Source organism: Rhea americana, unplaced genomic scaffold (genome assembly GCF_003343005.1).
Source record: "Rhea americana isolate MKP2758 unplaced genomic scaffold, rheAme1 scaffold_104, whole genome shotgun sequence".
NCBI classification, from domain to species: Eukaryota; Metazoa; Chordata; class Aves; order Rheiformes; family Rheidae; genus Rhea; species Rhea americana.
Genome location: NW_028185084.1, coordinates 50,086 through 62,257, shown reverse-complemented (window position 1 = coordinate 62,257; position 12,172 = coordinate 50,086). Strand labels below are relative to the sequence as shown.

General features: G+C 38.0%; 1 protein-coding gene across 1 annotated transcript in view; it reads left to right on the top strand.

Annotated features, from left to right (window-relative positions):
- Window positions 1-12,172, top strand: part of SLF2 (SMC5/6 complex localization factor 2) — a 30,719-nt gene that overhangs the window by 503 nt on the left and 18,044 nt on the right. Inside the window, exons 2-6 of the mRNA XM_085307493.1 lie at window positions 4,416-4,459; window positions 4,936-5,648; window positions 7,641-7,698; window positions 8,251-9,413; window positions 11,945-12,027. Coding sequence (XP_085163619.1) covers window positions 4,416-4,459; window positions 4,936-5,648; window positions 7,641-7,698; window positions 8,251-9,413; window positions 11,945-12,027 — 2,061 coding nt within the window. The remainder of the gene's footprint in view (window positions 1-4,415; window positions 4,460-4,935; window positions 5,649-7,640; window positions 7,699-8,250; window positions 9,414-11,944; window positions 12,028-12,172) is intronic.

Here is a 12,172-nt window from a genome sequence, read left to right as displayed (position 1 = left end):
CGCCGCCGGCCGCGGCGCGGGGCTTGGGGCGCTTTCCCGGCCCCTGCCCCTCCGGTCGCGCCGCCGCGGCAGCTGAGGGCTCGCTTGTCCCCCGCGTGGGAGCGCGCTGCGTTGGTGCGCGCTGCGKGGCTGGCGGAGCCGGTAGGCCCCGTCTTCTGCCCTTGTTTTCATTTGATGCTGCTAGTTCAGAGGCCGCGATGAACGGTGGCCGGTAGCTGGGGAACCTGATAGGCGTACCGAGAAAACGATACCCAGCCAAAGACTGGCCAGCATCTTCGGCATGTTGTTCCAGTTAGGAGTCCTCCCTCGTGCGTGGAAGTCTCACATTTCAGTGTTTGTTGGCAAGTCTGTCTTTTGAGCTCGGCTTCAGCAGTTCAGGTGTAAAGAGAGCTTCAGTTGTCTTTAAATCTGCTCTTAATCCTGTTCTGGCTGTGGACTGTTAATGATGTTGCAGGAGAAGGTCTCTAATGAAGGCAGTGGTGGTTGGTGGCAGTTTTTAGATGTGATAAATCTGTCGAGCTGTTGCACATCCAAGTTCTACTAAAGACTTGGTAAGACTTTCATAGGCTGCTGAGTTAGGTAAGTTTTATTCCTTGCAGCATGAAGGAAGTCTTGAGTTCTTATGTCATAAGCAGCACCTTGTTTTGTTCTGTGTCCACTTTTGTTAGCGCTGACCTTTGGAGGAAAGGGAGGAGTTAAAACTTCAGTTTCTTTTTTGTGTTGCTTCCTGCCTGGGAAACTGAAACTACTACCAAGGATTTGTTTTTGCTGCCTATCAGTTTTTCAAGACATCTTTCATCTAACGAAAAACTTGTATTCTTTTATATTGTGGTCGTGTGGAAGACAGTTATGAAGTTTTAGGTATGACTTTCTCGTTTGTTTTTTTGTTGTTTCTGTAGTGGTTTCTAAGCGGTTTCATTTTGTCAGAGACTTAGTATTTCTACTTTGTATGACTTTGCTTTTTCTGAGCTATTGATGTTGTTGTTTCCAGCATGGATTTTTTTTTTAAAAAAAAGTACACCTTTTTTTTTTTTATCCTATCACAGATAGCCATTGATATGGCTGTAAAAAATAATTATTTTTGARGAGTTTGTTGGGTTTCATCTGCTTAACAAGTGAAAGTGTTTTCTCTTTCCTTCCTTAAAGGTGTTGTGCCCTTAATTCTGAAAGGTGTGCTTCCTGCATCATCATGTGTTTATGGTTTCTTAACTCTTTTTGTCCAGAGGTTTTTTAGTAGTCTCTCTGTTGTCTTACTTAAGATGAGAATTTCACAAAAAAGGTTGAATAATTTTTAGTGATGGTAAGTATGTTTTGCTGAACATATGTATTTTGCTGGAAAGCATAAACCAAAGCTATGCTTTGATGAAAAAGGTATGTTAAACAATTGCACAACATTTCCTTTCATATCATGTAAAAGAATGAGAAACAGAGTATTACTTCACCAGTTTTTCAGCCTTGAAGGGCTGATTTAACTTCTTAGTAAAACATTAATGGAAATATTCATGGAAACAGCCTGTGAACAGGTATGGTCTTGTTCACATGGAAAATTGCATGTTCTTTTCATGTTTTCATACCTGTGAGAAGCAAGTTGGAGAGTGCACTAATTTCTCACGTTCCTTCTTGTACTTTTTTTCATCTTTTGCTTTTATTTGAGGTTTCTAGTACACTTCCTTGTCTGAAATACAGTACAGCACTTGAGAAATTATTGTTCTGTTTTTCTTGGACAGTTTCTATTCCTTGCACTTCCAAAAAGCCAAATGGCTAATACAAAATAGAAATTTTTGATGGTTAAGTACCGTAAAACAAACAGCCTAAGGCAGATCACTTTGCTCTCAAGCTTCTAATGCAAGGAGACCCCCCCMCACACACACACCTTTTTCTGAAGATAATGTCTCTGGGCTCTTAGTTGTGTTATACAAGGCTTTATATAAATATGAAACATCTGAATTCTGTTAGAAAGCATTTGCATTTAGAATGAAAAACAATACAGCAGTCAGTGGATGTTGGAGAAAGGTAAGCAGTCATTTGAAATCAGTGGTTGGGGAAAGAAGGAAGAGGACAGCAGAAGACTTTTGGTTTAGTCATCAAGATTCAGTGCAGAGAGGGATCTACAAGGTAACTAAAGATAAGATTTGGACTGCAGGTGAGATCCTAATTTGTAAGGAGAAGCACAGCTGCTTTGTTAGGAAAATGAGTTCTGTAAATCTGTAATGCAGAAAGCCATTGCCGCAGGTTGACTTCCTATCTGCGAGAGCAGCCCCAAGCAGGCGTTGGGAATGTCCTGGGAAGGCCAAGGGGCAGAGAGCACTACCATGAGAAGGGAAGACGAGAGTGCYGGAGCAGAGCACAGTGTAGAACGGAAGGGCAGATCATTCATCAGCACCAGTGACAGTGAATAAGTGCTTTGCAGTTTTGCCTGTTGACTCTTCTGTTGAACAGAAGTTTGTGAACCCTTTTGCGTTGGCATGCTGGAAAAGGTATACGTCAAATCAAGCTGGTGGTGAAAGTAAATTTTTGGCCAGTAGTTTTTCTGCCCTATTCAGAAGGCCAGAAAGACTCTTGTGTGGTCACATGCTCTGACTACCTGTGGCTTTCTTGAGTTACACTATGCTAAAATGCAGTGCTTGATAGTTGTCTGCTTTCTGTATTTGTATGTGCTAAAAACGCAGAAATTGTGTTGGGAAATGTGATAGTGAAAGTAAACTGCTTACAGAAAGATTCAAAATGCAAGTTGAGTTTGAAAAAGTGAGCTGTGGGATCTTCTGGCTCCAACTTCAAAGCTAGTTTTTGAGGCTGTGAAGCACAGTCATAAAGATGCTTTAAAATACTGACTTAGAATCAGTAATAAATAGTTTTACCCTTTTATAATKACTGTTATGCAGGCTGTAACTGTATAACTTTGTGTTTTGGAAAGCAAACATATTTGTAGTTCTTAAGTGTAGGCCAGTATTTTAATTCTCAAATTGTGCATCATTCAGACATTCTGTCCATTCTCTGAAATAAAGTTCACAGAGAAACGCCTTGATGTTCTCACATCCTAAGTATTTTTTGATAGGAAACCACCTCTGGTTTAATGTTCTTAATGATCTTGCTGTGTATGTGTAAAATAAGATGGCTGTAGAATGCTGTTTATGTGTTGGAAGCCAGAAGATACCAGTAAGGTGTATTGAAAGAGATTCCCCTGGCATGTGTGTTCTGTTTTGGGTGGGCAGGGCCAACAGGAGCGCTTGCTGAGAAGGCTGATAAGGTAGGAATTTGCATCCCAGTCTGTCACTAGCTGTATGAAAAAAGCAAGGAACAATGATGCACAAATTGTTTTGGGCATAAAGAGGAAAGTTACAGGGTTAGTTGAACTTTACGACTTGTAGAGCTGTGTAACTGTATTTGATTGCAACTAATAATGCATCGAAGACGGTTTGATCATTGGTGGATGTTGTTGTGGCCATCTCCTTCCACTGTAACACCTTCTTTTCAATTTGTAACTTTTWAAAAGTTGTTTATCCTTCCAGAGTCTGTCTTGGGTGAGATTTTAATAGAACTTAGCTGGAAGTGGCTTAACTGGCATTTTTAGAAGATTTATTTGTGCTTTGGAATGAACTTGTTTGATGGATGGATTTGACATGTAATTTGCTATTCCCTGGAAAAAATAACTATGTTTTCTCATAAAGTAAGGCTATTGAGGAAGAACTCTCAGCTGAGTATGCTCTGTGTAGACTTACTGGAAATTAAGTTCTTTGAAGACAGCATTAAACATGCACATTGCTAGATGTAAGGAGGGTTGTGTTTTTGTTGTTGAAGTTACTAAGGGTATGGATTCAGGTGCTATGGAGAGCTGATTTACTAGATCACAGGTGCTAAAAGAGAGCAGAAGCCAGTTCCCACCACCTTTCTTCTTGCCCCCCATTGTGCTGACACTGGCATTTCCGTGGATAAATAAAATTTGTTAATCTAACAGAAAAATAGAAGTTTTGGGGGCAGTACGTTGAACTAGCAGTTGATTTATTGCATGTAAAATAGATCAGACAGTGTGACTGAAGCCTTAAAAAGAAAAAAAAATGTTACTGGCCGGAGTGTTGACAGTGGGGATGCAGAGATTGTAAAGGAGGTGTTGGTGAGTTTTCTGGAGTACTGAGTACAGCTGAGGTCAGTCCCATTTAAGAAAGATGAGTTGAGCTTGAAGGATTGTAAAGATTTACTTGGATGATGAAAGCAACTGATTAAGAAAGGAGACTGACGGGTTGGCTTTGGACTTGCAGGATATATCAGAAAATAAACTCCAAAATGGAATAAGAGTTTCTAGCATAATATTTCCATAGGAATTGTGAGATAACATCATTCTAGTTTTATTGATGTTTTCTGCATGGGCATTTATGTATTACTATCTTAAGAGATAATACTTACCTTTTTTTCTTCAGAAACCAGTCCATTACAGAGTTCTTCAAACCAGTTTTAAAACAAGGTAAATGTCCATCTTTTTTAAAAGAACATGTTTATATATGAATTTTAATTATATAAAAATGCAGAAGTTTAGTTTAATCTCACTCCAAACTGGAACAACAGTATAACAGGTACAGCTTACCAAATACGTCAAAATAATTTTAGTATAAATAGTATAAAATTAAGTTACACTAATACAAATGTTTATTTTGTTTAATCTCCTTAAATGGGAGTGGTCATTAGTCAAAACTGTTCTCTCACATGTTTGGACTAGATTGTTTATAACAACTGAAGCTGTGGCATAGCTCATGCAAGTCTTACTTGATGTGAAGTAAGCTGTGTAGTGCTAGTGAATATCAAGTGTGATTAAGTAAGTTCATTTTTGGATTGTGTGTATGGGAGAGAAAGAGAGAGGTAAAATATCAAGTAATACAGTCCAATAGGGAAATTATTCTCTTCAGTATTGTGATTGTGAATAATTCATCTCTTCTCTCTTAGACCTTGGCYATAAAGACAGAACTGTGTTGTGCTCACCAGACAGAGGAAATGTAAAAGATGCAGGAGTTGAACTGTCGGCTTTGTGCGTTGAACGATTTGAAAAGAAAATATCCTCTCCAAAGCAAGTTAGAAGAAAAAAGATGCCAGTCCAAACACCACACACAAGTCCTGGGCTAGAAGCCATTCGAAGAGGAGTTAAGGGAAATAAGGACAATGTAAACCTGTTGGAGAACAGCAAAGCGTGCAGAGCATTGAGTTCAGTATATCCTACGGTTGTGATTCAAAAACTCCTCGTAACTGCAGGATCTTCCAGCTGTTTGTTGGCTAAAAAGGATAAAATTGTCAAGCAGGAACAGGGAAGACATGAAAAGTGTCCGAGTGTAACAAGGACACCATTGTCTTGTGGAAATAGTTGGGAACAGAGGACTGACTCTGTGGATCAAGAAGAGACCAGTTCAGACTGTGACAAATGGGTTTTGTCGTTAGAAGCTGGTACTCAAAAAACTTGTGCTGGAAATAATGGCAGTGTGAGCAGCACAGCTCTGTGCCAAAACCCAGGGCATTCTGTGAAATTGCCGTACGCTCCAAGTGACTCTCAATATAGGCTATCACTGGAAGCYCTCTGCAGAGAAAGAAAGTGGGAAAAACATAAAAAGAAACAATCTATGCCACCTCCAGTAAAGCCATTCTCAGGAACAAGTTTATCACATCAGGTATGCTTAAAAAGGTCATTGAGGCTTCAAATCTGTGACACTTTTTAAGATAGGGTAAGGTTCTTCATGCTRCCTTTTCCAGAGGTAGCAGAAGTTTATGTCCTTTTCTAACTTGTAAGCCGTGCTTGGGTAAGCTGATTAAATATTTTAAACTAAATGAGAAAACCTGGCTTGAAAGCAGTCAATTCAAAATGGGGAAATACTTAGGCTGAGTTAGCTTTACACTAAAGCATCAGTTGCTTTACCACAGTTTGCTATGTTCCTAGCTTTTTTTTTTCTAGGAGTCTGTTTGTTTTTGGTATCTATCTGTGTAGCTCTTGTAACAACACTTAAATGCCTACAGTAGCTGATCTGTAAGTTAGCTGGCAGGATAATAAATTTAAACAGCTGGAAATCTGTAATCTAGTATCTGTCTCTTCCCATTGAAGAGTCAAACTCTTTTTTGCCCAACCCAGATACCTGTGATCAGGTCCCTCTTTTTGTGAGCCATGGTGCTTGTGCAACTGAGCAGTGAGCCAGCACATGGTTTAGTGTGTGTGTGTGTATATAAGTCATTCAGTTAAAATACACCCCCTCCCTCCCATGATTTAAAGTAATTGCATTTAACAGACTACCCTGTGTGTGTTGAATCCTTTGTGTGTTTTGACAGGCTAAGTTTGATAGTTAATACTTCCTTTGCTTAACAAAGTTTTAAATATAGTTACAAAATCATATTGGCAGTTTTGGTCACTCTGAGATGAGTGGACTTCCTCCTGTTCCCTGTATAAGCTTTCCCGCATCCTCAGCTGGTTCATCTCTGAATTGTTTCACATACTGAGATAAAAAAGCTCTCTTTCAACTTATGGTTGACTTAGCCCTTCAACCGACTCTGGTTTTATCTGCCAACTTGTGGACTGCACCAAATTTGTCTGTCTTTATTTATTTTTACCAAATAGAAAATATTTGAAAATCTTTTTGTTAAATCTGTTTTTATAGATTGTATTGGGTTGTGATCTTTAAATGGTTTATTTTAAATTAAAAAATATCGTGCTTTTAATTTGAAATAGCCTATTTATAAAGAAATAGATAAGTGTTTTTCTTCAGTGGAACAAAAATTTGCTGTGTAGCTGTGTCAGGAAGAATTTTCTTTGGAAGGGACTGGGTAAAATGCTTTGATTCCCCTCTCTTGATGATAAGCTTGAGTGCCATGACAGTTCCATCAATGGAAATCGATGCAAGCTTGAAAATGCAATGAAATTTAATTTGTTACTATGTTGTAGAGGAAATATTTTGTTACAAATAATCATGTTCTTCATAGTGCAGTTTAGGGAACAGCAGTGATACTGTTTTCCTGCCTGACAGTTTTCCATTAGTTAAAGTTGCAGTTAGTAGCAGTTCTGGTTTGTACACTTAAGCCACAATACTTGAATGGAAATGTAAATGGTCCTATTAATTATGTTGTGTTTCATTCTAGGTTGAATTACTTACACTTTCTTTCTTTACCAACCAAGTGCTTTAAAGAGTAGTTGGTTACTTGCAAGGAAGATGATTGTGTGTGCCTCTAAAAATGTTATGAATGGAACGTAAAGATTGATTAGCTTGTGTCTTCTTAGCACSACCCCACTCCAATATTTCCTTCTCTGTAGTTACCATCTTTTTATTATCCAAGTTCCTCATACCTCTTTTGAGGAAAACCACCTGGGCCATGTCTCTTGGATAGCTCAGGGAGGCAAGAATGTAATTGCATTAATTGTCACTGAAGGTAGAGAGATTTAGAGTCAGAGGCAGATCTAAAGAATAGGTATAAAATCTGTGTTTGGAGCAGTTCTTTTGGTGAGATCTTTGTAGCTGTGTTTTAAGTTTGTCCTGAAATAAAGTGTAGTATCATGTTTATGGAGGGGGGAAGGAAGGGAACAGACTGTGCTGAACTCAACACTTGACACAGGACAACATCCTGTTTTAAATGATTAAATTATGCCACTAAYATTTTGTCTCCTCTGTCTTTATTTTTAGGGAAATGGGTGTCCCTTGAGAAAAAGATCCCATTCTGTTTCATGGGAGACTACCTCAGGTAGAAGCAGTGCTGATAATGTGGAATTAATTAATCGGGTTCTTCATTTAATGTCTTTTATGTTTWGCTACTACACTTGTGTAGCTGAAGTAGCTGAACTCTTTACTTTTGATGTATATTATGAGAGTCATGAGCAAGGAAAATGAAGTTGAAAGTGACCTCATAAAGAGGATTATTTTGGTAATGTGATTCAGGTGRCTAGAACAGTTTTCAGGGATCCTACTGTAGTGACAGCAGTTAAAAGTAGTTGTAATTAATTAGCAGAAGTCTGTAGAATTTAATATACTTTTTGGAAATGATCTGATGCAAGTCTGTTTTAAAGAATAAATCCAGTTAAACTATTTCTAAACTATCTCAAAAAAATGAATTGCTCTCTGGTCAGGGTTATTTCTGCTATATGGGCAAGCCTAAAGTAATTTGGGATTTCAGTGAAAAACAAGTGCTAAATAACTTAATGAGAAGTGGCCTTTTCTCTCTCTCTTTGTCTCAAGCCTGTTATAGTTTTGACTGATTTTATAAAATTGGTTTACTGTTTTTAAACACTTCCCTTAGATGACTCATCTCAGTCAAAGCATACTTCAAAACCTGAGGCATCTTCTCCAAATCTAGTGAGACTGTCATCTGAAAAAGCCACCGTTATGTGGAAAAGCCAGTCTTTTCCATCACTCTGCCTTAGTTCTAAGATGTCTTCTAGGCCATCCAAACAAAAAGACTTTCCTGGAAAAAGAAAACGCACTGCCATGAACTTGGAAGCAAACAGTTCAAATCAATCTGCGGTAGCAAGTTTGGATGACTCTCTTTTTAGTAGATCATCTGAACAATGCAGAAATACGAAGTCTGACTTTGTGAAAAACAGCCTCTTAAAGTCTCCGTGTAATGGTGTTGTGCAACTCACAGAGACTGCTGCTCTACCCAGACATGATTCTACTCTTTTAGAGGAATATCTTGACTCAAGCCATGAAAATGAGAAAAATGATTCCCCCCCTGTAGGTTTGTCATCTTCRTATTCTGCACACAGTCCTAATAAAAATAACCATGTTTCTGTTGTGGATACCAAAGAGAATCAATTGCAGGTGACCCACTCCTGCTTTTTCTTGGAAAAGTCTCTTTCTCAGGAAAAGACTACTGTGTTGCCTTCTYTCCACCACTTAATTCAGACAAACACTGTATTCACAAAAGACATGAAATCTTGTCTTCAGAATGACTTATCTCAGGTATTGAATGCTATGAAACAGCAAGATGGAAAAARACTAGAAAGACCTGCACTTTGTGAAGCTGATAGTACTGAACTTGGCAACAGTTTACCAAAACCTAAAGGAAAAACATTAGAAAGTAGTTCCAATTTGCATTCAGTGGACAGTTTTGGGAAACTTGCACTCTCAGAAGAGGTTGCTAAAATTGCTCCCTGTTCATTACCTTTTAAAGAAGGATGTGTAGGAAGCAGCCAAATGTCTTCGCAGCTCTCAGGAGAGTTGAAAGTTGAAAAAACCTGTATAGCAACATCTAAGCTGAACAGCAAATCAAAGAGCAGCATTGACAGTGAAGATGAGAATTTGGACTGCGATCTAGATGATGATGAWGAWGAAGAAGAAGAAATATTCTTGCCATTACAAGAAATTCTGTCGTCAAGTCCCCAGCCAGAGATGGGAACCGTGGAAGGAGACTGTCTTGAGAATCTTTCGCAGGACACCATGAGTCCATCACCAAAGCTTCCTGTAAGTGGCAAAAAAAAAAAAAAAGCCTCACATCAGCTTTGTTATGCTGTGGTTTGGTGGCTTGCTTTTTTACTTTTTGGTATGATTATATGTGTGTTTGTATATTTTGTATATTTTAAATGCGTGAAAGCTCAGGAGTATTTGCCTTCAAAACTACTTACCAGCCTAATTGCCTATAGTGTACAGTGGAATATAGTCAGCAAAAAAGTGCTTGTTATTACACTTGTMCTTGGAATGGCTGAATGATTCATACGATCAGATTATGGTTGCTGAATTCCTTTTGGTGGTTTTCAGGAGTTTTTCATTTTTGTTTTCCCCCTAAAGAAAAAGGGGAGAGATTATATTTAGATGATGTATGGGATTTAATGTTTTCATCTTTCTGATCAGGCAAGATTTTTGACTTGAACTGGTTTATCCTTGTCAATGATTTGTGCTTCTCAAAAATCTGAGTTCTTGATCGCTAAGCGTGGTATTTTCTTTGAGGTCCAACTATTGGAGTTTGAATTTCATGGTGTTTCAAACAGTTGAATACCTTCTGCTCACAAGTGATGGATGGAAGAAGTATTTGAATTTCGATTTACAGGATATTATGGTGATGAATTAATCTGTATTTTTAAAAGCTAGCTATTTGTTCAAGAACAGCACGGCAGATAGGTTGCTATTTTAAAGTTTTATGGTAAATTAATGGTTTAATATTTTCATTTGGAAAGTGCTATATTAGAACTTAATGTAGCACTCCTAACAAAGCTGATACAGTTTGGAAGTGAATGCATTTGAATAAAATCTTTCAAAGTAAAAAATAAAGCTGCAGTTCACAGAATAACTGTATAAATACTCTTTCTTTTCCCGTCTCCCATTTCTAAATCCTCGATGTTTATTATGTTGACCTTTTTTTTTTAAGTATCTCCATAGGCAGATGTTGAACAGCTGTAATTATTTTATCTGACCTCACCATTAGTTATGCAAGCACATTATAGGTGGAAATTTTTGTGGTCATGTCTGTATTTCCCAATCTGAACTAGTATGGCTACATAATTAGTGGTTAAGACTGATAAACAGACACAGCCTAGATGTAGCCTAGGGGCATATATGGGTCCACAAACATTTGACTTACCCTGTTTATGTGTAATTATGGCCAAAAAAGGCAAAGAGTTTAAAAACTTTCCCAAAATTTCCGTGACCATGACTTTTGCCTGTACTGTCATTCCCCTCTTCTTTTATAAGAATGAGCATATGTGCAAATTGGAGCAAACTCTGATTCTTTAGTTGTTCAAAAGTCATTTTAGACATATTAACCATGTTTAAAAAAAAAGGGGGGGGAGCTTCAACTTTCTCCACAAAAAGTTGGTCTTTCAGCACATGAAGTTGAGTGTGGGGCCTGTCGCCTTACAAAAAGACTGAAAGATGTGTTTACATCTTGTGAATTTTGTCCCTGTTTAAGTCAGAGAGTAACGCTTTTGGGCATTTTGTGACATTTGAAAAATGTCTCTGTATACCAAAAATTAATGCTGTGTCAACTGTTCTTTTATTAGCAGGTTAGCAGGTGGACACTAACTTCCTAAATTAACTTCTATTTCTTCTGGGTAATAGAAAGTCCCCGTAGGAGTATGTGCTCATATTTAATTGTATTCTCCTTCAGTAAGGAAGCTTACAAAAGAAAATTTATCCCTAGGTAAGGGTTTCTAGTTAAAGAAGATGGTGTTGGAAGGTCACTGTCCAAAGAATTGAAATCTGGCTATGAAASGTTGCAAGTCTGTTTTATTTGCTATTGGATGAATAAAATTCTGGCTACTGAAAATCAAGCTAATTGTGCTAGCAGTTAAGACTTTTTAAACTATGTTTACTAGCTTTCTAACTTGGTGCTGTATTAGGATTTTGGTGAAAAGCTTTGTTTTATCTGATTTTTGAGGTGATTTGGTAAGCATTGTAGTGTTCGCTCCTTAGGGAGTGGTGAAACTACTAAAGATGCACTGAATTATTTTGAGAGTTTCCTGTCCCATGTACAAGAATGAGGATTTCTAGGGTCTAAGTGGATTAAAAATAGCAAAGCTGTGATGTAAAAGAAAACTTCTGATGCTGTAAATCTCCAGCTAACCTAAAAAATAGCATTAGCAGGCAGAGAAGCTGTGGTTTGCTTTGCTATTCAGATCCAGTCTGAAGCACAGTGGAGCCCTGATCTTTGGGTGATGTTTGCAGTGTTGCAGAGCTAGAAAGAGCAAATAATTTCCAAAGGTCCAAGTACAGCTTTTAAAAGTGGCTTTCCAGCTTATGGTGAGGATTTAAAAGTATTTAGGCAATTGATTTCTAAATGTAATTGCTGAGAGAGGTTTGACCATTATATAATTCTCAAGTGACTGAAATCTAAACTGTGAATCATCCCGTTTTTCAAGATCTCCTTTGCATTTTTACCCACAGGCAAAATACCCCTAAAATAGAAAGGGGTTAATAGATTAACATGTTTATTGCGTAGTAGTGATGCAACTGATAGCTTTTCATGTATGTTATTTTTACATATCTCATTTCATTGACAGCTTTCTAAGCCTCCTGTTGTTAGCCAAGTGTCATATGTGAACAGCTTAGAGCATCTCTTGAAGGAGAAAGAAGAATCTAAAAGGTTAGTTTTTTAAAGATGCTTTTTAAAAAAATAGATGGAGTTGTGGAAGCTTTGGTGTACTTCGTCTTCCCCGAACTGGCTGTAGTTTGGATAGCAGCAAGCTGAGGTTTGCTTGCCAATGCCACTAACATACCTCTGGCTGTAT